The sequence below is a fragment of the Spea bombifrons genome, chromosome 1 (genome assembly GCF_027358695.1).
Source record: "Spea bombifrons isolate aSpeBom1 chromosome 1, aSpeBom1.2.pri, whole genome shotgun sequence".
NCBI lineage: Eukaryota > Metazoa > Chordata > Amphibia > Anura > Pelobatidae > Spea > Spea bombifrons.
The window spans coordinates 110155031-110182407 of NC_071087.1; the positions used below are offsets into that span (position 1 = coordinate 110155031).

The following is a 27377-nucleotide window of genomic DNA, read 5'->3' on the forward strand; positions in this document are numbered from 1 at the left end:
AGTGTAAAGCTGCTAAAATTCCTTCCACTCTTTCTGTATTTTTACGTTTGCAGTTGGGCATTTTTGTTTTCTCCAACATACCCATTCCATCTTTGTACAGTGCTGCGGAATATGTTGCTATATAAAACAAATAATAATGAAGGCTGTTTTTGCTGTTCAGCTACATGGCGAATGGCTTTCAAATCAATGTTCTGGCAAACCTACAGGCAAGTACAGGTAATAGAACTAAAAAACAACTTTAAAGCAACATGTATATTTCAGTACTTACAAAAAAAAAGTAAATTTATAAGCTGGTCTGTGAACCTGAGTCCCTGAGCGAGGCAATAAACCTGTTCTTTGTGGGTTTTTTTTTAAGGGGGATGGGGGGGAGGGGAATGTTGTTCAAGGTCTCTATGGAGGTAGCCCATAGCTGTGGCTCGTTGGTCTAGGGGTATGATTCTCGCTTAGGGTGCGAGAGGTCCCGGGTTCAAATCCCGGACGAGCCCAAATTTTAATTCTCCAAATCTCAAAAACACATGGCCTATTTAACGCTAGTTAAATCATCGCCTGTGTATGCGATCATTCTGCCCCACTAATTACTACAGGTACACTTACTTGCAAACGCTAACAATCCCTCACAAATTGGTTAAAAGAACGGGAAAGCTTCTATTAACCCCTTCCATACCGGTGACGTACCTGGCACTTACTGGTTTGGTGTCACCCACGGACGTCGTCGATGATGACGCGTGGCGGCTGCTACTTATGGCTGAGTGTCCCCAGCGATCCGTAGCAGCCACTCCACCCTTAATTTCTTGCACGTGATCACTTTGAAGCGAATCACGAGCAAGGAATTAAAATATTTAAATAAAACTGCTGTCTTAAAGGGAAGACGCAGTAGGAGGACGCTGGTCCTGAAGGGGTTAAGCGAAATATTATGTCTTCAAATTTGCCGTTGTATATGTATTTGATACACATGCCTCTAGAGCCAGGAAGGTAACAATTGGAGGCTCGTTGGTCTAGGGGTATGATTCTCGCTTTGGGTGCGAGAGGTCCCGGGTTCAAATCCCGGACGAGCCCAAGTTTTGTTTTGTTTTTAATTAAGTAAACTTCACAAATAATACTATTGTGGCCACATCTACATGATTATTTATATAAATTAATCATACGAATGTGATAAATGCATTTAAAATAACTAGCTTGTTATGTCCTGTCTACCCATTGTACAGCGCTATATAAAACAATAAATAATAATAATAAATAAAATAATAGTAAATTCTACTTTAGAAAGCAAGTGGAATGAGTAGAAGTATTTGATAGATGGAAAATCCTCACACATTCACATATGTAGCGGCTCGTTGGTCTAGGGGTATGATTCTCGCTTTGGGTGCGAGAGGTCCCGGGTTCAAATCCCGGACGAGCCCTGTTTTTTTTTTACTTTAACATTTTACTAATTTGTTTTCAGACTTTTATATGCGAGATGCATTATATATTCTTACTATTGTAAGTAACAGAATCTAATACTGTTCACATGATGTTTTATTGAATTGAAAGGGCAGCGATAATCTTCAACCAGGAAATATCACCAATTACTGCTCTCCGGGTTTGGGACTACAACTCAAGCATCACGGGATTTGTAGTTGAAGAGCAGCTGGAGGCTTGCAGTCTGACGCTACCTCACAGGGGATCATCAATCTAGTACTTTATCGCCACCTGGTGCAAATGTAGGGTATTACACAGGCTTGTGAATTATTTATGGTATTATCACACAGTAATGCTAATTCTGCTGTGCCACTAGGCGATGAACATGTTGGTTTGTGGTTTATATATTTCACATGGTAGAGGCAAATATTTGACAAGGAGCAGGCCAGCATATTATTTGGGCTGGTCAGCAATATGTAAAAAGTATATGTGTCCTGGAAAATATGTCTGATGTGGCCACCATAGTTCCCAGGCAATGTGTTTAATACTCCCCAGACATGATATCCACAAGGGGTCCCAGAGTTAGGCACCAGGAGCTAATTGAATTACAAAAAGACTATTGTATACTATCCTGAGTTAAGGGCTGGACCAGATTGGGAACAATGTTTGCGTTTTGTGTTCTATTGTATGTTAATTGCATTTTCTGTATATAAACATATGTATGTGCGCCTAATAAAAGAGTCTTTTCTCTTACGCAGAGTCTTGGCTAGTGACTGGGGAGGGGGAAAATAATATTAATGGCTATAATCGTTGTTCCTGCTTCACTACATTTGTCTGTGGATTATGCTTTTCCTGGCTGGTGGAGTTCCTGGGTGTCATCCCAGGCTAAGGAAGCACAGTCTGGAAGCAGTACCTGCCACAATCTGCGCTCACAATTACTGCGCCACAATGATCCCTTCCAAAATGCACTCAAAGCTTTTGATAGTTTTGGCACCCTCTCAAATAAAAATTATTTTTTTCTAAATCTGGAATATTAAATGTGTTTACACCATGAAGGAGGTGCCCCATCTGAGAAATGCCCAAGGCTTTCTCCCCTTATTGACCAAAATCCCCAAGGCTATGAAAAAATGGATTGGAACTAATTTTATAAGAATGAACACTTACATTCCTGACCTCGCTACAGACCCACCATACCTGGGTCCACAACTGTTTAGAGGGCCACCTGGGATACTGTGATAAGGACAACGTTAGGCTAGGGGTTAGGGCCTTCTTATAGGAAGTAGTACTTTAAGCTAGGACAAGGTTCTCCAAATTTGGGGTGAGGGCCCTATACTGCTATTCACATAATTATGCCCGGACTTTCACTGTACATAGTACTGTACAATAGTATTTGAGTGCTATATTATTAGGCCACTTGGTTCAACATGACCTATGGGCCAAGAGTTCGGTATCCTTCCAGCAGCATGTGAACAGGTTCATTAGTGTTTATGATATTACTACAATGGGTCATGGTGAAAAAAAGTTAGCAATTGATTAGGGGACAGAAGAAAAAGAAGGAAAAATACAGGGAATAGCCAACTCAAAATAAACATTTAGACGTGAAGCCTTCAACATAATTGTGTCTTTTGTATTAAATCTGTTGCATTAAATAATTGCTGTTTATTTCTGTGCGGTTGTACCTTATTTTACATTGTCTTTTGGGGTATCTTACTGCATACAAGCAAACACATGTTCCGACTTCATATGTTCCAAAGCCGCTCCATTAACTCATAAGTTGCATTTGCATGCTGCCGATATATCAGCTTTGTTAAATAATGTCTCTGATGAAATTAATTGAAGTCTCTTCTGCACATGGGAATATATAAATTCTATTTAAATAAAAACAGCATAAAGAAATGTCATTCATCTTACTAATGACCACTTTGGTAAGACTGACTTTAAAAGTGATTTTAAGATGGTATAAATTGACTAGTCTAAAGATTCTGTATAAGATCTCCACTTTGTTTAGCAACAAAGTAATTACTCGCGTTAAGCTATCTCCTAAAGCATATTAGGTACTAAAATAAGCAAGCACTTAGTGGGTAAACATTGTGGTCCCCTTCTAAATGATTCTTAACAGAGGAAGGAAACTAAAAGGAATGTTACTACTTAAAAAAAAAAAGTTAAAAAGTTTTTTTTTGGCATATAATTTTATGGACATGCCTATACCGTACCTAGGAACTTTCTAAACGGGGCAGCCCTGAAACACTTGAAATATTAACCCTTTAACGGCCCGCCGTGAAGATTCTACGTAGCGACTCGCCAAACGCGCTACCAAAGAGCTTTTATACACGGAAAACTTGACTTCATATTATTAATGATACACGTGGGTCACCTGCGATCAAGCAGGGATACCATCCTTAATGTACTGGTTCTAGCAAAATCACCAATTGGTTAGTCTGAGATATGATCACATCCATGTAGGACAGAAAGGTGTCCAGTTTCAGACTGGATGAGATTGGAACAAAATCCCCGAGTTACGCTTTTATTTATCAAATGATTTAAATGTTCCTTGTTGGGTTTATTTTTTCATGACTACGTAAAGTGTTATGTTTTTTTAGTTTTTTTTTAAACGTGCTTTGTTAACCAATCAGATTCATAGCACCTCCCTTTCCGCCCGGCCGCTTCCTGCTGATTCATGGCTATATAAGAAAGGGACAACGTGCACCTCGTACGTACTTGGGCGTCCGCGGTTTTGGTGAGTAAGTGGCTGCTTATCGTTGCAATTACCCGGGGAAATCGTGTGTTGCTGCTGGCAGAATAGATAAGCAAGTTTATGTAACGTCTGGCTGGCGGTATGAGAATGCTGTGATGAGTTTGCATAGTCCGTGTTTCACCTGATTTCCACTGATTACAGTTATGCTCTGAGCTAAACTCTCTTAAGACCGCATCGCCAGCAAGTCGGTTTGGTGTTTGTTTCGTCAATACGCTTGATGTATAGAGTGCGGTAGATCTGCCGTGAGGGCAAGTTAAGTACGAGTTAAGGGCACGCACGTGGTTTGGTTAACACGGCCGCCATGTTTGTTCCGGGAATGTGGATCCGAGCAGCATGGCCTTTGTTGGAGTCATTACTGCTCCCTTCCTCTTACATTAAACCTCGTGTTTGCTCTCTTGCACGTGGTCATGCGAGGGAAAGGCCTGATTTCAAGGCCAGGCAGTTATGTTCCTGGAAGCTGGGGTTTAACCGAATAGTAAAATGTGTTTATTGTGACTCTTCGAAGTAAGAGTTGCTGAGGTTCTGTGATGTATATAAACTGATGCTCCACAAACCTCTGAAGCTTAGCATTTCTTGGTTTTTGCTTATGTGCTGTAAGATTGGTAGGAATAGAAAACTTCTGCATGTTCTCAATGCTGTCTGCTTTTTCTTTAGGAATTGGCCCTCTGCCTGCTGAGAACAGCCGTTTGCAAGGTAAGAATCCTTTGTCTCTCACGTGAGAATCTTGTGACTACACATGTGAACCGATTCTCCTGGCTTATTGGACAAAGGGCTGCTTTTTAATTGCTGGCTAATTGACAATTACCCCCTCTCTTTAGATGGCTGCTTACAGAGATTCACCATCGTGCTTTTTACTTGTGCCAGAGGGGTGACTTACATCGATGCCATGTAAAAGGTGAGTAGTGGATGCACTGCGTGCTTGGCCAGGGACTGTTGGCAGGCTGTACTACAGTGATGAGTTTTGCATAGTCCGTGTTTCACCTGAATTCTGTGATTAGGCTTCATGCTCTGAGCTGTACCGTGCCCAGCTAGTCAGTCTGACTCTTGCCATACAAGACTTTAATTGCATTCCTTTTCACTTCTAGGTATGAAGTAGGTGACTCCTGGCAAGAAGAGTGAGATGGAGGTAATTGGCTTCTGTGATCTATATTACAAAGTGTTTAAACAAATATTCTACGTTGAGATTATCTAGGCTTATAATGAGTAGCTATAAGCAAGAAATCTTATTGGCAATTAATGTAGACTTAACCGACGGTCGTTCCTCTCTTTGCCCCGAGTTATGGGCTTGTGGGATTTTAGACTGTCGCAGATTAAAACTGACCTTTTTCACTCAGGAGTGTGCTCTGGCGGGTTGGCTGCCTCTACACGCTTACTGAATTTTGCGGGGTCAAACACTTATTTGATTGTATTTAGGTTTTAAGTGTTTTATGTTCATTATACTAATCTGTATTTTGTTTGCTTGCACAGCTGTCGTTAAGGAATGGTGCCTGAGGACAAACTTGCGTTTACAATGCTGCACTTGGATTTTACCATCTAAAGGTAACTAGCAATTCACATGCATTCATCTTTAAAAACAAATCTGCAATTTTGAAATGGTTTTAAATGTTTACACATACAAAGGGGGCTTAATTCTTTCAAATCGGTGGGACTCTAGTGTCGGTTGCAAGCATGATAATCGTATTGCTTCCTGAACCCTGCTAAGCAGATTTTTAACTCAAAGGGCTGTTTGGCAAAACGGATGCCGCTACACAGGGTGAGGCTTTGCCAGATTAGTTAGTAGTCCAACAAAGTAGCACAGACTACATGTGCCTATTGTGGGTAAATCTGTTAACAGGTGGCCTTGGAGTAAGTGTTGCTTTGAGGGACCTAAGATTAATTTTTGTACTGATCAGTGACTTTTGTTTAGCTACTATAATTTGTCATTGCCAAGCTTAACTTGAGTTGAACTTGTATACTTCTCTGTGGTTTCATAGGTAATCTTGTTACTAAAAGTATGAAGATTGGCCAAAAATACTTCACTTTTTAATTCTTTGTTTCCTTCCCCATAGCTTTCATCTGACGCGGCGATTTCCTGAACATCAACATTACAAGAGTTCGCTCTGAGTTATTTGTATAGCAGTTCGTATAAACATTGTAGCGCAATGTATTCTACTGAATATCAACAGTAACAGTACACTTGTGTATGGTTTTATTAAATATTTTCTACAATGTTAAATGTGTCTGGGTCACTCTTGTTCAATAATTGGTTTTGTAGTTGATGAATGCTCCCTACACGCAAGTCCTGGAACCACCTGCTTTAGTCACATGGTATTCTAGTAGAGCATCTAAAAACAAGCATTAACAAAGCTAAGTTAAAGGGTCAATTTATCCAATGTAGCTACAGTAGTATAAGTACTGGGTATCCAGATGTGTCCAAATAAAATGCCTAGTCTAGAAGTTGTAGCAGTCGTCCCTATAGTTGGACATTTTGTGCAACTGGCTGCTTATGATAGGAGGTCTTATAGGGGTTGAGTAGACACGTCTGCATTAGTCTCTGAGCCACCTGGAGGAAAGTTCCAGTTGCAGGGTGCTTTATTAGGCTAAACACATTGTGCACAGCCTTGTGGGGGGGGGGGGGTAGCATTACATGGAATGCTCGGTCTGCAGATCAGATGTAGACTTAAAGGGACCATGCATCTATCATGGCTCCAAAGTTGTATGGCAGCCTTAGTGCCCCCTCTTTAATAAACTTGTAATATGTGCGTAGCCTTACATATTTGCCTGCTCCATGTCACTGTTAAAGTATACAATTTGAGGAATCCATGTGTTTCTCTACACATTGAAAAACTATAACAATGCTAAGAATAATCTCTATAGAACTATACCTCTCTGAGAACAAAACATGAGTGAAAACATTTTGTATGTAAATTTCACAAGAAACACTCGTGACCGTAGTGCTAAAACAGTATGGAGCGATTCACACCTCCATTAAACACAGGACAGTTGGTTACATCCTTGAAATCTTGAAGGCCCTGGATCCCTCTTGGCCGGTTTCATTTCTAGGTGAACAGAATATGGTGTGTCCAGTCTCCTCTGAGGGGGATATGCAGAAGAATGTCTTTGAGTGGAGGTCTCCATCCCCTGATCTTGCAGGGGGTGTTCTTGCAGCTGGGAACTTGGTAGAATGTCCTATTAAATAATGAATATTTGCTTAATACACCTGCTCTATATCAGGGACAGTCTTAATTTTCCTAACAAGAGACTACACCCCTGAAGGTAGGGCAGCAAGAAGACAAAACCTTTAAATGGACAACTACACCTTGATACCATCTAGAGTCTAGGCTGGGTCATACTTTAGAAAGCCCAGTTCAAAAGTTCTGTTTTTGTGTGTACTTGACGTTACCATTGCCAATGTTTGTCTTCCAGAAGATAAATGGAAGTTCAGGGATCTGGTTTATCTATTGTGCCGGTAAAGGAGGGTCTCTCGCCTTATGACACTTGGGCTTTGTGACTTCCTCCAGATATGCAGTCCCTTAGGTGATTGCATACCTCAGACCTTTTCACCTGTCTGTTGGGAACCACTTTCCTCTATCTTTGGACAGGGTAGTTCTGCTGTCTCTGTGTCTGGCCTAGACATCTGGATTCAGGCCTTTCTTGGAGTATCCGCAGTTGGATAAGGACCCCCACGGATGCAAGTCAGTTTGGTTGGGGATTACATGTGCAGGGAATCTGGTCTCACAAAGAGAAGCAACTGTCAAGCAACCACTTCTGGAGAAGTCTTCAGCATTGGAGATAGTTGCCACAGGGAAAAGCAGTTTGCATCCAGTCGGGCAACTGCACTGTTGTAGCCTTCATCAACAAACAGGTAGGAAGTAGACGCCAACTCTTCGCGTTCGTCTTTGTGGGGCAAAGTTCGGTTCGGGTGAAAATTCGTGTACATTCTTCGTGTTTTTTTTTTTTTTAGAAGGGGTTAATACAGGGTTAACCTAATACGCAGCAGCTTTGGTGCCAGGATTTCAAAGGTCTGTACTAGCAATTCTATTGGTCACAGCTGCTCTTCAATGGTTGATGTCAGACACGCCCCCTGCTAACGACCAATAGAGTCCCTCGTGCAGACTTAAAATCCTGGTGCCGAAACGTGACTAGGGCCTGCTCCAGGAGTTATAGGTCCATATTAGCGACCAATAGAATTGTTAGTACAGACCATTAAACCCTGACAGCGAAACTCCGCCTAGTCTTCCCGCTCCAGGAATTAAAGGTCCGTACGAGCGATTCTATTGGCCCCCCTCGGCCTGGGGAGACCTGCTCCAGGAGTTAAAGCTCCGTACGAGCGGCCAATAGAGTCATTCGTACGGACATTTAACTCTTGAAGCGGGCCCAGGCCAAGTTCTGCAGTCAGGAGTTACGGGTCTGTGCGAGTGACTCTACTAGTCGCCGACAGGGAGCTCCTTCATTGGTTGATGCCAGAGGAGCACCCGGCCGGTAACCAATAGAGTCGCTCGCACCGACCTTCAACTGCTGACGCTGAAACTTGACCTGGGGAGGGAACAGGAGTTAAAGGTCCATAAGAGCGACTCTATTGGTCGTCAGCAGGGGCCTCCTCTAGCATTAACACATTGGTTGATGCCAGAGGAGGCCCCTGCACGGACCTTTTAACTCCTTGCGCAAACCTACGGCTTTCCTCTCCCGTTAACTCCTGCGATGCAGCGTAGATAAGGTAGGCTAGATGGGGAAGGGACCAGGGAGATTAGTAGATTCACAAAGTCGAAGACGAACACAAAGATTCTTCGTGTTGTGTGTCTTCGTGTACGTTTTGCCGATGCCACGCTAGTTTAGTCGGTATTCGGGCTGAACAACTAAAATGCACCTTTCGTGTTCGTTTTCATGTTAGCCCGAATACGAATTCACAAGTTTAGTAGGAACAAGAAGTCATCATCTGGAGACAGGAAAAATATGATCTTGGGCAGATGTCCGTATCATAGGGTCTCTCGATCATGTGGCAGTTTATCTGAGCAGACGTCCTGTATATCCAAGGGTATGACCTCTAAATCCAGATCTCAAGATTTTTTTTCTCTCTCTCGAATTGGGGACCCAGCTTTGGATGCGCTCATTCAATCTTGGGGCCTTCCTCTGGCCTATGTTTTCCCATCTCTCCTGTGCCTCAGTAATTCTGATTGCCCAGGCTTGGCCCTGGAAGCTTGGTTTTCAGATCTGGTGAGGATGTCTGTTCCAATCCTGCCTTCCACTTCTGGCACATCAGGACCTGTAATTCAAGGCCCCCTGAATCACCCTAATCTGGGCCTTTTCAGATGACGGTTTGGAGATAGAAAGGGGACTGCTAAGGAGGGGTGAACACACTGGTGTCATGAGGAACAGATTTCTCCTTCACTTGGTTCTTTCGTTAAGATCCTTGAGTTTTTCCCACATAGCTTTCACCTGGGTTTGCACCCTGTTATTCCTAAAGTCCAGATGTCCGCTTTAAGTTCTTTTTTCGACAACAAACTTGCTAACCGTCCTTGGATCAAGATGCTTATTATGGCAGTTTGTCGCTTGCATCCTACTATAATACCTAGAGTGCCTGCATGGGACTTGAACCTAGTGCTCCATCAGTTAATGCTTCATCTTCACACTTAAGACCGTTTTCCTCAGCAAGGAGAGTGGGGGAATTATTGTCTTTCCTCAACCATTTTCTGCGATTCCACCCAGATAAGAAAAATGTATATTTACCTCTGGGATTCATTCCAAGGTGTGTTCTGCGTTTCATAAGCAAGATATTGTAAATCTGGTCTTCTGTCCATCACCTTCCAAGAACTTCTACACATCCTGATACACTATATGGATAAAAGTACTGGGACACACCTTTTAATTATTGAATTCAGATGTTTCAATCAGACCCATTGCCACAGGTGTATTAAATTAAACACCTATTCTGCATTTACAAACATGGGAAAAATGGGGCATACTGAAGAGCTCAGTGAATGCAAGTGTGATACTATGCGTGATATGATGCAACTTTTGCAATAAGTCAGTTTGTGAAATTTCATCCCTGCAAGATATTTCAAGGTGAACTGTAAGCGGTATTATTGGAAAGTGAAAGCATTTAGGAACAGCAGCAACTCAGTCAATAGCTGAAGAGTTTCAAACTCCCACTGACAGAAACTATGCGGTAGGAGCTTCATGAAATGGGTTTCCATGGCCGAGCTGCTGCATGCAAGCTTCATATCATCAAGTACAATGCCAAGAGACGGATCAAGTGATGTAAAGCACGCTACCACTGGACTCTGGAGCACTGTTAACATGTTCTGCGGAGTGCCGAATCACGCTTTTCTGTTTGACAGTCTGATGGGTGAGTCTGGGTTTGGAGGATGCCAGGAAAACTGCGTTGTGCCAATTGTACAGTTTGGCGGAGAAGGGATAACTGGAACAGAGATTCACGGTGTCTAGAGGGATAGTTTTCGCCATGAAGGAAGCTAGTGGCTGGTAAGGAAACTCCACGAGGTATCAAAGCTCATTCCACCAGAGCCATGGTGACATTTTGGGCAGGAATTTCTCCTGCACAGATTTGCAAAGCGAATACCTGGAAATCTACCAATACTTTTGCTAATAACTACCGGTTGGATCTATCCTTTACTAAGGATGCTACTTTTGATAAACTAGTTTTGCAAGTTGTTGTTTAACCGCTCATTTATCTCTGCTATATCTCTTGTTAGTACTGCTTAGATGCCTAGGAAATTCCTTTTCCTAGCACATCCTTGGCAGTACTATTTTCTGACCCAATAAAGACTTTTATGCATTTTTTGTGGTACTTCTCTTTAATTATACAATGTACCAAAGGGGAAGGTGTCCTTTTAAAGGTTTTGTCTTTTTACCTGTCCTACCTTTGGGGGCGGAGTCTCTCCTGTTAATGCTGCCAACGGATGCAATAGGAAACAGAATTCCCAGGTAAGAATTCCTATTTTCTATATAATTAACATTAAAGTAGGTAGTTTACTTTAGATTTAAGCATTCTTCTACTATTACCGAAAGGGAATCCAAAGCCACTGATTGGATCGTGTTGAATTCTATCTCCACTTGCTGATGACTCCCGATTAGCCACAGCAATATTGCGAAGCCTCAGTGCATCATACATCCCCTGCAGCTTCTGATATTGCCTGTTGCGATCCATCAGTTTTTCTGAGAGCTCGCTGTACTTCCTTTTGTATTCCTCCAGCATTTTCTTTAGTGAATTCATCTCCCCCTTCATGGCTGTCAGCTCTGAGTCTTTGCTTTGCATTTGATGAGCATAAAGTTTCTCCATCTGCTTCAGGTGCCCTTCTGCTTTACTGTAGGTATACTCTTGATACAGGCGCTCCTGGTATACCTGTGGAGGGAACAATATGTAACAGACAGAAGATAAAAATGTAGTCACATCAGAGACAGTAACAAATACACAATATACCTGTACTGAAGAAGCGCACACTAAGAGATCAAATGTTTAAATGTTTAAAGATCAGCAACTGATGACTGCAGTGCTGGAATTTAGTAATTAAGAAGTCTCTACTCCCTAAGATCTAGAGCAAAGTTCATTATACAGCTATCCTCATCAAAATTAGCAGGGTCTTTTTATATTTAAATTAATTAATAAAAATCTATTTCCATGAAAATCAACTTAATAGAGATCTAAGGCTAGAAATTTGATTTCAGTGATGTACGCAGTAACCCCAGCTGTCCTCATCCTGGACCTACTTTTCAGGGCATCTGTTCCCTATGCTGGGTGTGTACTCCTTGTGCAGAGCACTGGGAAATGATGTTCTGGCTCTTAGAAGAGCACCTACTTCAAGTGGAAGATACTCTACAACTGGTGCTTTGAGCAGCAATGAACCAGGGAGTCTGATCGCCTAATAGAATAACCTGGGTCTTATAATTAGGAAAACTACCCACTTCTATTTATGTCTTTAAAATATTGACGGTTAATCTAACGACACCGAGTCACCGCAGAAAACTGTAACAATTTCCACTAACCTGGTAGGTCCAGAAAGTTAATGCTCGGGAACAGATGTCAAGAACTAGTTCAGGCCGCAATCCAGCCATCATCATGGCCTTATATTCTTCTGAGGGACTGAGCTCTGTACGGACAATATCCAGCTTACCAGAAAGGGTGCTGTTACATGCTGGACAGACAGCAGGGGACCGACTGAACTCACCACTTCCATGCTGGTCACAAAATATGTGTGAACAGGCTGTAACCCATGCGTAGCCAGACAGCTTTACCCGGCATTTGCGGTAATTACACAGTAATAGATCCTCACACACTGACATAGCTGACAGGTAAAACACTGAAAGACATTGTAAGACATAACATGATTCTGAAACTTTACATTTTATGGTATGTAAAAAAAATGCTTTATCACTTAACCCATGTTTTTCTGGCAGTACGGTAAAAATCTAAAGCAGGCTCAATATGTAGAGTATTAACCGAAATCTACAAACTACAAATGAAGGCAGCGCAAGGAATGCATGTTGAAGGGAGGAGCTGTTGTTCAATGTTGGTATTTGAGAAATGCTGTCTGACATATGGTCTAGCTCTTGTGTACAGGCAGTGTAGACAACCTTTAGACTATCGAGCAAGCCAAGCTGGATGGACAAAAACTGATTTGGATGAGAAAACATTTTCCTGCATAACACAAGCACATGGGGACGGCATACAAATAAGAGGAAAGGGTCCAGTCAGGGTTTAAATTGGAACTGTAACTAAACAGACAATAATAATACATTTTAAAAGAAAAACACACACACTTCTGCTACTGGCCCATCATTTTGAAATCACGGAAGCCCAGAGGACACATTTGCTATCTCATGTGCAGCAAAGGGCTCTGTATGAAAGCCCACCAGGGACATCTGTCAGGAAAAATATATTGGACCACAGCAGACATTTTTCACACACGTCAATAAAATATCAGTTTAGTGACACAGGGCCTTGTGTGTAATTCATTTTGGGAGCCAACGAATGGATTGCTGGTATACTTTTTTACAAAACTCGGTGACTGTAGCAAACCAAAGGCTAACCTGTTGAAATGTGTTTTTATTCCTGCATGCATTTGGTGCTTCTTAGCTATACACATTTGCAATTTGCTGTTTTCTCCTATATAATGTGTGAGAGAGGGTAAGGGCCAGTGCTAATTATCTGTGCTGTGGTGTGTACAGTGTAACATTACTATTCAATTCATTATGTGTTGAAATAGCACAGGTTCCTCACACCTGGACTTAACTGGGCATAACATAGACTATCTTTTTTTGACACCTTCCCCTCTTTCTGGTCCCCTTTGCCTTACATTCAACTCTTGGTGTCAGTTACCATGAAGCCTTGGCAGAAAGATGTGACTGGATCTGAGCGTTGCCGAGCAACAAGGAGCGACTGCCAGAGTCACGTGACCACTCGGCCCTTCTTAACCCCCCTAATGTTCAAGAGGTTACCCCTTAACCCACCCCGTTTGCTTTTCACTAGGCAGACAGCTAACAGTCAACAGTCGGAATTTACTATTGTCCTGAACGTGGTTTCACTTCCTAGTTAGGCAGGAAAGCTTCTTGTTACCACAGTAACATCATAGATCATAGTAACACTATTTTGACTGACGTCCTGTCATGAAAGGGGGGCATGTTTACAAACTCAGTTATGACTATCAACTACATAAACAACCTAGGATATTATATCCTATATATATATATATATATATATATATATATATATATATATATATATATATATATATATATATATATATATATATATTCGAGCTGCTACTACTGCAGCAATATTGAGTGAATGGGGGAATTCACTAACAGTATGTATTGCCTGTTGTAACTCCACCGTGCCACTAGGAGTCGCTGTGATAGCGCTCCCGCTTTATCAGGCGCCAGGTCCTTTAACACACTCACTAAGAGGGAGGAGCGGAGCTGCTGCAGATATGGCTGAAGGGGGAGCAGATGCAGAGGCTGAGATCAAGAATAGATTGCAGGTACAAGGTGCATGTTTTAATGTCGTTATATTTGATATTAGATGGGGTGGACGTCTGCCGGATACCCTTTCAGATAGCAGGTGTCCTAATTGCGCTTTGATACGTACACGTGTTTATCCGTATTTACTGTACCGTCCGCGACCATGGTGTCAAACTCCAAGTAACATTTCCGCGCTTTATTATTGATATTGTGTGCTTTACACAAAACACAACGGTGTGTGAAAAATAACGTAAAGCATGTGCTTATTGTAATTGTATATCTGTCAAAACGAGCATAAAGCAATTACACCGATATTCAGATTTTCTTATTATATTTGCATACACGCACACGTTTGTTTGTAATATACAGAATATTGTATTGGTGGGTCAGCTGTCCACAGGGTTTGACTTGATTTTATCATAGTTACTGTCACACTTGTTGTTTCTGTTGCCATAACAACAAATACAAGATGCAGCTTTGATGTGATTGTCACACGGTTTTGGTATGGAGGTATAACGAATATTATGCTTTAATTTCACTTATAATCCATGCATGGCAAGTGTATTTTGAGCTAAAGTAGGAATAGCAAGCATTCTGTAAAACATATATATTTCTTCACCTTTTGTTTCCAAAAATCCAGGTTATGTAATTCACTATTAATGTTCCATTTACGCATTGTACAGCACTGCAGAATATGATGCCGCTATATTAACTTATAACTAGGGAGAAATTTGAGAATAGTATTTTTCTATTGTGTGTGTGTGTTTTTTTTTTTTTTTTTTGCTAACATTTGTGGATTTACAATAAATACGCTATGGAAGGCATTTTGTTCTGTATGTTGGTTATATAGCAATATATTTATTCCCTATGTTACCAACAGTGGTAATACAACAGGCTCCAACTTCCTATTTAGTATTTTGTGGAATGTAAGAAAAATAAATAAAAATGACCATGTGATATACTACACGTAAAATAAAGGAGGAAATCTAGGAGTCTGTTATATACGTTTGAAGCATATCATGTGTGCATACATCTATTATGTAGGTTGACGAGAGCTATGTAATAAAATGGGTTTCTACTGTTGCCGGTTTTTGCAGATCACTTCCCGTTTTCTTTCTTGTTTTAAAGCGAACACATAGCTTCTATGAAACATTTTTTTTTATGTTTTCTTGGGTTTTTAGGAGCTGGTTGACAAACTCTATCATTTTCGGGACCACTACTTTGAAACGCACAGTGTGGAAGATGCAGCACGGAAGCAATATGATGTGGAGCAAGAAATGGAGAAAACCATTTATCAGATAGAGGAGATGGATGGTAACTGAATACCTCAGGGTGTTTTCTTGTCAGTAGGGTTGGGTACATATTAGCAATTAGAATAATGTTTGTTTTTTATTTATTTTTTTAAGATGGCTGGAAGAACAGGGCTTTCTTCCTAATGCTAAAAGGAAAGGTTTTGAACGTAACACCAAATTACAACCAGGAGGCTGAGGAGGTCCTCTCTAAGGCTGTCAAACTGGATCCAAGTCTAGTTGAAGGTTGGAACCAGCTAGGAGAAGTGTATTGGAAGAAAATGGATGTTACATCTGCCAAGACATGCTTCTTAGGCGCGCTGAACCACGTAAGGGACAGAGGACGTCTAAGCAACATTGAGAATAAAGTTGCATGACTTATGGTGACATAAATACTGTACCCTCTCAGTCTGTGACATAGCAGTGTTACAGAAGTGTCCTTGTATGGCATGTATGTATTCTGCTATATAGGACTGAAGAAGGTGAGATATTAAAGCAATTAATTAATCTTGTTTGTTTGCATCTTGCAGTGCAAGAACAAGGTCTCATTGCGCAATCTGTCTATGGTGATGAGGCAGCAGCGCTCTCAAGATGTGGATGAAAATTCTAGGAACATCATGGATAGCGTGAAACAAGCCAAACAAGCTGTAAACATGGACCCTCGTGATGGGACCTCTTGGTGTGAGTAAGACAGTGTATCAGTCATGAGAATATATTTGAGTTACGTGTATAAAGAGTTAATTATACCTTTTTTACTGGGCCTATCAGATGCAAATCAGTTATATTAGTGCATTATGAACTATAATGCCATTTTTGCAATGTGCCTCATTTTCTTGTCTTAGTCTTTCCCTCTGCCATTATATACAGTGTACTAATTTGCACCTCCCTTCCGTAGACATCCTCGGCAATGCGTATCTCTCGCTGTTCTTCTGCACTGGACAGAATCCCAAAATATCTCAGCAGGCTCTAAATGCATACGTGCAAGCAGTGAGTGTCACAAACGTTCCGGTGCCACGTTGGTATGATTAGCCATCATCATCATCATCATCATCATCATCCTCCATCCTTTCTAAAACACCTTCTTATTCTGACGAGCTTTTTCTGTTTTAGGAAAGAGTTGACAAGACTGCCTCCAGTAATCCAGATCTGCATCTGAACAGAGCAACTGTAAGCGTTTTACTTACAGTATTCTGTACTCTTGGGTATTTCTAGCGCACTTTGATGTTGTGTAGAAAGTAAATAATCAGCAATAAAGCAGGTTGGATGCATGTGAGTATGGGATTGAAGGATAAGGAAAATACTATTGTATAGGTTAAGCTGTCATAGGAAGACGTGTAGACACTGCTGTTTAAAATCTACACAAGTTTGATATAGATACAACAAAGGTGTTAACATTAAGCAGATGTTTGAAACTTTCTAACTCAGTGATATTGTAACCAAGTGTTTTACTTCCCTAAGTGACAGGAGCTTTTTGCCATATCTTTTCCCGGCGTATAGTGGCAGTACCGTTGGGTTTGCTCTCTTCCCCGGGACAAACACTAAAAAAGATAGAAGGGGTTAAGCTCCACCCCCCCCCCTTACCCTATAACTGCACATACCGGCGACCAGCAGTCAGTTCTTTTTTGTCCCGCAGGGACGAGCACTGGGGATTCTGCTCCATTCTTCTGCCTCAGCAGCTTGGATCCGGATCGGCCGGCACACGGGTTGTGTCCGGCGAAAGGGGGTTCCTGCAAGTCCGTTCGCTCCCCGGGTGGGAGCTCGGCTTATCTTTGCAGCACCGCGTTACAGAGTGAATCTGTAGCGGTGATTTGTTTCAAGCAGGGGAGGAGCATGCGCAGTACGGTGGAACGCACGCCCGGGTGGCTATGCGTTCCACTGATGATCCGGCCGTGCTACAGCGCATGCGCGGCTCGGATCATCCGATTTTGGCGCCAAATTCAAAATTGGCTGCCTATTTTATGCTGTGCAAACCTGTCTGACCACAAGAGTGTGTGTCAGGACAGGTTTCCGTGTTGTCTGAACCCCCCACACGGTTTTTGGTGATCTTTTTGATACGCCAAAAAATATGTTAACCTTCATCTCCAGAGAAGGATTAAATGCCTTCGGCTCCTCCCTGAAAGGCTTCATGCATGTCTAAACAGTTGGCTTGCCTTGAATGTACCTCCTCTCCCAAACGGCTACAGGAGGAGATGTGCCGGCAGTGTTTAGCAGATATCCGGGCAAAAGAGAAACAGAAGGATATGCTGTCCTTTCTATCCTGGTTCCAGGATAATTTGTCTCAAACATTTCAAGCATTTAGGAGGCTGCCAAACCAAGGGTGCACGACAAGCGAAGTTCATCCACATCAGAGTTGTCGTCTGGGGAATGTTCGCGTTCATTTATAGTTGTGTCCAGTTCTGAAGGTTCAGAGTCGGAATCCGGTTTTCCTTCGCAAAAACTGGGGAAATTTGTTACAGGAGTAAACCAGATATGGTTGAATCCAGAAGCTAAGAAAAAGGGTTTTCCAATTTTGCCTCACCTAATGGAATTTGCACAGCGTGAGTGGAAACATCCAAGTGATGTGTGTTTGTTTCTAGACACTTTTAAACATATTTTCAAGCTTTAAGATGACATCATGTGGGGAGAGCTTCCTAAGGGTGATGTCCAGATTGCTCAGTTGTCTAAGAAAACTACGTTGCCGATCGGAGAGGTTTCCGGCCTAAAAGATACCATGGACATAGGAGCAGAGACCGCTAATAGCAGAATCTTCTAAGGTCATCAAAGCAAAGCAACATCAGCTGGAGTAGCAGTAGCGAGAGCTCAAGGCTTATGGCTCCAGAAATTGGAAGCCACATTCTGGAGGATGCAGATAAGGATCTTTTTCACAACTTTTGGAGAATTTGAAGCTTTGTAATGAATTCTTGATGTCTAGCCTACATGGAACCGCAGGTATCCCTATTATAGGCAGAGATATTCCACGGCAGCGTGATCCTCACCGTAGGATAGATCTTTCTTTCAGAAACATAACGATTCCAGATTTTACCCTTAACAGCTAGACAAGATAGGGCAAGACGGTTCTGTCAAAGTGGGAGGTCGCCTTCAGACTACCAGCAACCCATGGATCCGTCAGATTATATCAGAAGGCTACACCATAAAATTTTGCAGGTCTCCATGCAATTGTTTCCTAGTATCCTCTTACCCAGCGTTGAACAAGTATGCAGCGTTTATTATAGCAGCATCTACACTCCTCGAGCAGGGAGTTATAGAAAACGTTTCAAAGATACAGGTTCCTGGTCCCATAGCCGGGGCACTCTTCATCCTGTACCGGATCTGAAGTCCATCAACAAATATATTCCATGTCAACACTTCCGTGTGGAAACCATCTCTTCGGTTACTCAAATGATTCAGAGAGAAGATTATGTGGCTTCCATAGACCTACAGGACGCTTACCTGCAGGTTCCAATAGCAGTAGAGTCAAGGAGATTTCTGAGATTTGCAGTGAAGACAAGCAAAGGTTTCCATCATTTTCGGTTCAAGGCGCTACCCTTCGGCCTATCAATTGCTCCAAGAGTCTTCACCAAGATTCTCACTCCGTTGGCGACAGAACTGAGATTGAGGGGAATGGCTGTGGTTCCATATCTGGACGACTGGCTGATAAAAGCTTCATCCGCTGCACAACTTTTAACAGCTCTTCAAGTGATGATCACTCTTCTCAATGAACACGGCTGGCTTCTGAATGTAGCCAATTCACGCTTAACCCGACCACAGAGATCAAGTTTCTGGGGTTTCAGGTAAACTCAAGATCTCTACGCCTCTATCTTCCAATAGTCAAGGCCATACGCATTCGGCTAAGTGTCGCCGAGCTACAAGCGTATCCTCTCTGCTCTATCAGAAGGGTAATGAGCAGCTTGGGAGTTATGACTTCCACCATGCCGGCGATAGCCTGGGCACAGGCAAGAATGAGGCCTCTGCTATGGCACGTTCTGTCACACTGGTCCGGGACCGACGAGGATCTAGACAAGTACATTCTGATATCTCAGGTTGTACTTCAACGACTAGAGTGGTGGAAGGTCAAAAGAAATTTGACAAGCGGACTGTCCTTCCAGCCCAAGCAGTGGCTGATAGTTACCATGGACGCATCCCAGACTGGTTGGGGAGCTCATTTCCAATTTCACACAGCACAAGGGAAGTGGTCAGTGCAGGAAGCGAGTCAATCGACAAACTTCAGGGAACTAAATGCCGTCTTCAAGGCTTAAGTACTCTTCAAACCGTGGATATTGAGCATCCCAGTGAAGATTCAATCCGACAACGCCACAACGCTAGCCTATATTAACAGACAAGGAGGTATGAGAGTAACCAGTCTCCAAAGTTTATGCACAAAAATCATGCTATGGGCACATGAAAATCTAGAAGCTATCTCGGCGGTCCACATCAGAAGTCAGAACAATGTACTGGCAGAAACAGATGTTCTCAAGCAGATTGGTCCCTTCATCCGCCTATTTTTCAAGGGTTGGTGGCAATAGTAGACCTGCCGGAAGTGGATCTCATGGCGACAAGACTGAATCGGAAAGTCCCTCTTTTTGCCTCTCTATACAGAATGGTTTTCCCTCCTTTTTTTGGATGGTCTGGAGATCAAGTGGCGATTCAACCTGGCATACATCTTTCCTCCGGTGTCTATGATTCCTCGAGTCTTGCTCAAAGTCAAGATGGACAAGGAAAGAGTACTGGCAGTTATCCCGTTCTGGCCAAACCGGAGCTGGTTTTCCCACCTTTGCCAGCTTTCGGTAACATATGGGGACCTTCCGTTGTCCGCAGACGTTTTGGAGACAAAGGGAATTCCACTCCACATCCTTCAAATGTTCAGATTGACGGCTTGGTTGCTGCAAGGCTGATCATGAAATATCAAGGTATAGACCCAGTTATGACTACTCTCCTCTTGGGGTCAGTAAATCTCTCTACATCAAGATTTTATCTAAGAACCTGGAGGAAATTTCTTGAATGGTGTCAGTCTCAAGGCCTGCAGTCTTCTCCTCCACCCATTCCGGTCATTCTGCGTGTTTTACATGTGGGATTTAAAGCGGGCCTCAAGGTTGCAACATTTAAAAGGGCAGATGTCTGCTGTTCGTCATTTTCTGCTACTCAATCTGGCGTCGGATCATTTCATTCGGAGATTTTTTTTTTAAGGCCATCACGATTAGAGACCTCCTGTTACATCGCTTTTTCCACCGTGAGATCTTACCGTTCTACTCAAGGCTCTATGCTCGACTCCGTTTGAGCTTCTCCAAGAGGTTTCACTTATATTCCTCTCCCTGAAGACAGCATTTTTAGTAGCTGTCACATCGGTACGACGGATTGAGGAACTCCAGGCTCTCTCAGCCTCAAAAGGTTTTTTCTCATCTTTCATCAGGACAACGTACTTATGTATCCTAGGCCGTCATTCCTGCCTAAAGTCTTATCTCAAGCTACTATTAGCCAACCTATAGTCCTGCCAACGTTTTCTCCAAACCCTATGACACCAGAAGAAAGTGACTGGCACTGTCTAGATGTTAAGAGAGCTCTTACCATATACTTGGGGCGTACCGCTTCCATTTCGCTCATCTGCCCATCTGTTCCTTTAGTTCCATGTAAGATCTTCAGGTCAAGCTGTATCTAAATCTACCCTGGCCAGATGGCTTCCATGCCATCCGGCTGGCATATGACTCCTGTGGTGCGACTATTCCTCCTCCGATTAAGGCTCACTCCACACGATCCTTCTCTGTCTCTTGGGCCTCCAGGTCTTCAGTCTCTCCGGAGAAGATTTGTGAAGCAGCAGCGTGATCCTCATGGAACACTTTCATTAAACATTACAGACTGGACATTTCCTCTGCTTCGGCAGCTGAGTTTGGACGTCAAGTCCTGCACGCTGTTCAGATCTAACTCCCTCCCTTTTTGGGGGGGATCTTGCTATATCCCAACGGTACTGCCACTATACGCCGGGAAAAACAGTAATTTTACTCACCGTAAATTCTCTTTTCCCAAGTATAGTGGCAGTACAGGTTTCCCTCCCTAATTTCGTTATAAGATAATGTTTTTCCATCCTTTGGTCCTCTTGTTATTAACTGACTGCTGGTCGCCGGTATGTGCAGTTATAGGGTAAGGGGGGGGTGGAGCTTAACCCCTTCTATCTTTTTTAGTGTTTGTCCCGGGGAAGAGAGCAAACTCAACGGTACTGCCACTATACTTGGGAAAAGAGAATTTACGGTGAGTAAAATTACTGTTTTTCCAGCCTTGATCCCCCCCCCTTTTAAATGTTTAGTGTACCCACAGCAATGATTACATAGGACTTAAGAAAATTGGGGTATTTTAGTATGTATTTTCATAGTGGATCTGTTGTTCTTTTGCCCAGCTCTGTAAGTACGAAGAGAAGTATCAAGGCGCTCTGGATGGCTTTTCTCGAGCGGCTGCTCTTGAACCGTCGTGGTCAGAGCCTGTAATGAGGGAGCAGCAGCTGCTTGACTACCTTGGCAGACTTTGTGATCTTCTAAGCAACAAGGTACGTCCTCCATGTACTTCATGAATATAAACATTTTATACTTTTCCTATAACTTTTGTATTTTTTTCTGAAATGCCACAATGCAAAATAGAAACATTAGCTTGATAAAATGTAATTTCCTATTTTAAATATCCAATGGCTTCCACATATTTACCATCTCTGTTGGAAGACTGTTCCAAGCAGCCAAAGCAACGCTAGTCTAGAAATAGAATTAAAAGTGTTATTTGGTTCTCAACAGATAATCAACAGATATTCGGCTGAAGTACGACTCCCATTATTCTCAGCTAGAAGGCTACCTGTTTTTTTCCCCTGTCATATGTTTAAATGTCTCTACAGGGAAAGGTACGGGGCAAACGTCTTCAAAACATGCTCAGTAGCCTGAGTCCTGTGCTCCTTGGTCACTATGGAGGCTCTGGGGGGCCCCAGCTGAAGCCTCTCAGCTCTTTGCAGCCTGGAAGAAACCCTGGCTGTGTCGTGCTGGGGAGAGTGGTGTTTAGTTTGATGCCGGAAGAACGAGTGCCCTTGTGAGTGAGCTAATAGTATATATTGTAATAATCCGTAGCATGTAATAGATCATACAGTATAAAACAATTTCCTAAAACTATGTACTTATTATGTGCTTTTGCAGGATGCTGATATGCTTTGATTGACTTAATTAAAAAAAAAAAAATACTTGAATCAGCAATTTTGCTTTTGGTATGTTGGTAGGTGCACAAGTGTATAAGTACAAAGACAGAGAGAGAATTGCCTACAAGCGGAACTTCGTGTGTAGTGGGATAAAAAGGGGTTACTTTTGAAAATACTCAATATGTTTAGGTGTTAACCACTATGTATTATTTATTCACTTTTTCCCAACAGTACATTTGGTCTTGTAGATACAGAGGGTTCCTGCTATGCCATAATGGTTTATAATATGGTAGACAGCTGGGGCGTTCTTATTGGAGACTCTGTGACCATTCCTGAGCCACACATGAAGCAGCACAATATACAGCACAAGGGACAGGTAAGATGTGGTGATTGTGTATGGGACCTGGACACAGTAGGTAATGCTTAATAGCTCTTTATTTTGGTATTTTGTTGCTCTCCAAACCCTTGCTTCTGTAAATTTTTGAAATATGAGCAATTTAGAGGTTTCCATCACCCTTTGCCTGTTTTCAACACCATGAAGGCAGTTGCGAGTTTTAGTTGTACAGTCAGCTGGCCATTTAAGGGATGTTATGTCTGTGTCGACTGTCATGTGCAATCCGTCCTTTTAATTCCTCAGACGTACGTACTCCTTAATCCCCCTATTCTGTGGTTGTTGGCAGAACAGTGCACTCAGTGCTATATTTTGCAATTTGATTTTTATGTCACAGATGCGTTATTTTGCCTTTATTATCATTAACATTAAGCAGCTGCCACACTATTGACCATTCTGGTAATTGACTTCAATCATTAGCCATTCGGCTTATTCCACCAGGAATGCCTAACCTGTTGCAGACTTTTATATTGTCATGAATAGACTGTTGCAGTTATATGTGGGTGTTATAACTATACTACTTACTGAATTGATTCTTAATATTAATAATAATGATCCCTGTCGGTCTGTCTATGCATAAATTGGTACATGGGAATAGATAATACTTTTTGTTTCTTTGAACAGACATTTGTATTCCAAAGCATACGAGTTGATTCTCCTGTCCGGTTGTTGGTGAATGGCAAGCCTCAAGGACCCAGTACCCAGGCAAGCGCAACAGTTGCATACAGACCCCAGAGCGAGTGATTTACAGGACAGCAGGGGCTCTACTGTGAATAATGTGAATGTTAAGGCAGCATCTCATGTCTGCTCTGAATATTGCAGCCTTGAAGGATATGTAAAAAAAGAGAGAATTATACACCACAATTGCCTGGTAAAATAGCACTTAACTCTCTCTGATTTATATATTATTACTTACATTATTCACTGCTGTTATCTTTTTTTTTTTTATTATTTGTTTTTAGAAAACTAAAAACTAGTCTGCTGCAAACCTACATTACACCGTAGGGGTTAGTTATCACCTGTCACTATCCGCATACTTGGCAGCTTCATCTGTGTGTCTCATCTTCAGCCTTCTCTGTCCTGGCTACTTGTACTATGTTTTGTTGTTTTAAGACCATGCTGTAGCTGTATTTATAACGCAAATTTAAGATTATTATAATAATTTATTTTCAGCCGTATCTGTTTTTTGTTCCCCTCATGTTAAGAGGAAGATTGTAACTCTTTTGTAAAGAATAAAATTACATTTGTTTGCTAGTTAAGTGTAATTGTAATTTCATTCATTTAAGGGTAACCAGACATGACCGAACAGAAAATTAGTTGGCATAGGGTTAGTCATAGTAACTAAAGTTAATATTCATGTTTATTATATTATTTATAGCCCTGTATGTTATGTGTTTACAAAAACACACCCAGACCCTTTTTGAAGACGTCTATTGTATTTAATAGCACCGCTCCCTCTTGGCAGTGGATTCCACCCCATTATTGCTCTTACTGTAAAGAATCCCTTCCTTTGTTGAGTATGAAATCTTCACTCTTGCGATCTCTAAAGATGGTCTCTTGTTCTTTGTACATTTCTGTTAATGAACAAGCCACTTGAGAGCTCTTTAAATGCATATTTATACAGTGTTCTAATATCCCTTTTAAGATGCCATTTTTCTAGTGTGCAACTTTTTTAGTCTCTCTATATAACTAAGATCTTTCAATCCCCTTATTCATTTTGTAGCCGTCCTTTGAACTTTTTCTAGTCCTATAATGCACCCAGATTTGCATCGCATATTCAAGGTGAGGTCTTACCGTTCCATGAATCAATACCCTATTTTATACGTGCCAATTTCTTAGTGGCCTTTGCAGCTGCTGACTGGCTTTGCATACTATTGGTAAGTCTGCTGCCTATTCCTGAATCCTCCCCTTAGTAGTTTTTCCCAGGGGTATACAATTTAAAGCGTACAGTATGTTGCATTGTTTTTAATTTTTCCCTAATGCCTAGCTTTACATTTTTCAGTATTGAATCTCCTTTGCCACTCTCCTGCCTTGCTTCCTGTGCTATAAATCCTCCTGCAGAGAAGAAACATCAGCACTGTACAATTTAGAGATTGAGTGGTTAACAAATTTACACGTACAGACAAAACAGGAGTAGAGGACCCTGCCCAAGAGCTTGCCGTCTAACCTTGTTTTACTTCCATACAAAGTTCCTTGCAAAAACATTATGAGGGCCCCTCTAAAGGAGCAACCACAAGCGCCATCAGTGAGTGACATTGCTACCACTCACAAGATGGCGGGGCCAACTGACACACCAATCAGAGGGTCTATCCAGTCCCCTGCAAGTGGAAAACAGGTACTTTATTCAACCATGCAAGTCAATAGAGTCCAGCTCACTAATCACAATAATTTGTAAAATGTAAAATAAAAAAAATTAACTAAAAATAATTACCTACTGATGTCACCAAATAAACTCCAAATGTTTGTGTGTGTGTGTGTTTGAGAAATGCAACCCTCACAAAGGTGGCCTTTTACCTCCCAAATAACCCATGCATGGGTGGTATCACTGTGCTCAGGAGATGTTGCTGAACACACATTAGGGCATGGAGAAAGTTAAAATACCAGCATTTGAAATTCCCAGGGGTGTATATTTTTCAAAAATATATGATTAGACGGGGAAAATTGAATCGGCCAGCTTCAAAGATCTAAGAACTAATCATGTCAGGGGGCGCATCTGGGGGCAAATTAGGACCGGTGGCAGATGCCTCAATCTAGTGACTAGCTCCTAAAACTTGAGATGTCTGGTGTTCCTAAGCAGTTGGATGTTAAAGCCCCAAGAAAAAGCAGTTAAACGTAATGCACATGGTTGCTTTGTCCCTACTGTTCTTCACGTCCCCAGATCCGGTCCCAGCGGGCCAACGCCATCTAGTGCCCCCACGAGGTGTCCACTGCTGAGGGCCCCTCCTCCAGCCGCTGTAATTAATGGATCTGCTGCATCGTGAGACTTTGTCTCCTAGTGTGTCCCCCACAACACCCAGGCCCCCAAGGACAGTTGATGGTTGTACCCCCCAGGTGACAGCGGCCCCAGTTATGTCTCCTACACTTTATTTTGCATCAATTATCATTCAATATATAATTACTGCTTTTAATTCTTTAATTAACTCGTTGGATGGAATAAATACAATTGATGAAAGATCAGGGTGGTTTTTTTTTAAAATTTATTTATTTATATGTAGATTTACACTCTCGGTCCTGAGGGTCGATACAGAAGTCAGAATCGGAACGGCAACAAACTGAACTGGGAGTTGCTGGGAAGACCAGTTTACAGCCATGGCTGCGATGAGACTCCCCACACAGGATAACACCCTAAAGGGTGGTAAAGGGTCCCAGGTCGTGCCTCTTTGGTCTTCTTACCCCAATGATTGGGAACATTGGGGCACGTGAAACGGTGTGCTTGAAGCCCCGCTCAATGTTGTACAGGCCGGGTCCGGGGGTATTGACTATAAGAGAAGATAATACATTTAGCAGTGGTTATAGAGGTTATAGATAGCTCCTCCCATTTACATTTACAGACAAGGCCTACCAATCAGCTGACAGCATTTTTTTATCCGATAGGCAGTTAAACTGTTATTTTGCAAGCCGCAGAGACCTCGCAGGATGTTCTCCCCTGTGCATTCACTCTGTGACATCGCACAAGGCAAACGTACGTATCATAAATTGAAAAATGGTGAGGGAAAAAAAACAGACAATTACCTATCTTCATCCAAGATGTCCTTGAAGCCTGGCCCTTAGCCTGGGTCTTCTTGGCATGGTAGAGAGGCCCCGTAGGATCTGTACAGTCTGGAAAACACATCAGATGTAAAACACCAGGGTTTGTAATGTTACCCTATAGAGGGGTGACAGAGTAGGTACTTACCATAGACCATGTGCGGACCCTTGACAGGCGGGAGCTGGACCCGATGTGTCCTGAAAGGGAACAAATATTCTGGATTAGATGACATTTATTTAGAGGCCAACAACTTCTGGCCAATCAGCAATGAAGATGCCGAAACAATAAAAAAAAACCTGAAACTGGCCACCCACCTCTCCAGCCTGATACATTCTTCAAACTTAATGTTTTGCTGAGCCACGTGCAGGAGCGGCTTTTCCATACGTGGCCGATGCAGTATTCTCGGGAAACGACTTTGTCCTTTAACCTCCATGATGACAACACCAAATGCCTTACAGAGCGCAGAGTCACAGAATGTTTACCTGCCTGTTTGATGTCAAAATCACAGTCTGTTACATCACAAGCTCCCTCCATGTGCGACACACAGCGTGTCTGAAAGAGTTACACTGAAAATGCAAAGTCTGAGTTTAATAAAGTCATATAATGAAGCTGAAAGCTGCTCCTCTTCACATATGACACTAAAAAATAAATTTGTAACCTTACCCAGAATGCAAACCTTTTCAATTTTTTTTTATGATCATCAT

At 42.1% G+C, this 27377-nt stretch overlaps 3 protein-coding genes, 1 long non-coding RNA gene and 4 other non-coding genes across 8 annotated transcripts; 6 read left to right on the top strand and 2 right to left on the bottom strand.

The window, feature by feature from the left end:
• The first annotated feature begins 413 nt into the window (after window positions 1-413).
• On the top strand, window positions 414-485 carry TRNAP-AGG (transfer RNA proline (anticodon AGG)). Its single transcript has one exon. It is a non-coding gene; the product is annotated as a tRNA-Pro (tRNA).
• Window positions 486-984: 499 nt separating this feature from the next.
• TRNAP-UGG (transfer RNA proline (anticodon UGG)) lies at window positions 985-1056 on the top strand. The gene has a single exon. It is a non-coding gene; the product is annotated as a tRNA-Pro (tRNA).
• A 272-nt stretch (window positions 1057-1328) lies between these two features.
• TRNAP-UGG (transfer RNA proline (anticodon UGG)) lies at window positions 1329-1400 on the top strand. Its single transcript has one exon. It is a non-coding gene; the product is annotated as a tRNA-Pro (tRNA).
• A 2712-nt stretch (window positions 1401-4112) lies between these two features.
• On the top strand, window positions 4113-6362 carry LOC128474574 (uncharacterized). The gene is made up of 6 exons (XR_008346366.1): window positions 4113-4135; window positions 4808-4846; window positions 4972-5048; window positions 5239-5279; window positions 5621-5692; window positions 6202-6362. It is a non-coding gene; the product is annotated as an uncharacterized LOC128474574 (long non-coding RNA).
• On the top strand, window positions 5403-5550 carry LOC128468581 (small nucleolar RNA SNORA79). Its single transcript, XR_008345872.1, has one exon. It is a non-coding gene; the product is annotated as a small nucleolar RNA SNORA79 (small nucleolar RNA).
• Window positions 6363-7035: 673 nt separating the features above from the next.
• Window positions 7036-12451, bottom strand: CCNB1IP1 (cyclin B1 interacting protein 1). Its single transcript, XM_053456942.1, has 3 exons — window positions 12134-12451; window positions 11153-11492; window positions 7036-7321 (listed from the first exon to the last, which is right to left on the bottom strand). Exons 1-3 carry the CDS (start codon window positions 12428-12430, stop codon window positions 7140-7142), a joined length of 819 nt encoding a protein of 272 aa, XP_053312917.1. The 5' UTR covers window positions 12431-12451; the 3' UTR covers window positions 7036-7139.
• Window positions 12452-14060: 1609 nt separating this feature from the next.
• Window positions 14061-24184, top strand: TTC5 (tetratricopeptide repeat domain 5). The gene is made up of 10 exons (XM_053468505.1): window positions 14061-14127; window positions 15289-15421; window positions 15514-15725; window positions 15927-16077; window positions 16292-16383; window positions 16507-16563; window positions 21761-21907; window positions 22244-22431; window positions 22766-22910; window positions 23550-24184. Exons 1-10 carry the CDS (start codon window positions 14077-14079, stop codon window positions 23667-23669), a joined length of 1296 nt encoding a protein of 431 aa, XP_053324480.1. The 5' UTR covers window positions 14061-14076; the 3' UTR covers window positions 23670-24184.
• Window positions 24185-26136: 1952 nt separating this feature from the next.
• STPG3 (sperm-tail PG-rich repeat containing 3) lies at window positions 26137-27118 on the bottom strand. Its single transcript, XM_053456952.1, has 4 exons — window positions 26988-27118; window positions 26821-26870; window positions 26658-26744; window positions 26137-26404 (listed from the first exon to the last, which is right to left on the bottom strand). Exons 1-4 carry the CDS (start codon window positions 27104-27106, stop codon window positions 26271-26273), a joined length of 390 nt encoding a protein of 129 aa, XP_053312927.1. The 5' UTR covers window positions 27107-27118; the 3' UTR covers window positions 26137-26270.
• Between the last annotated feature and the right edge of the window lie 259 nt (window positions 27119-27377).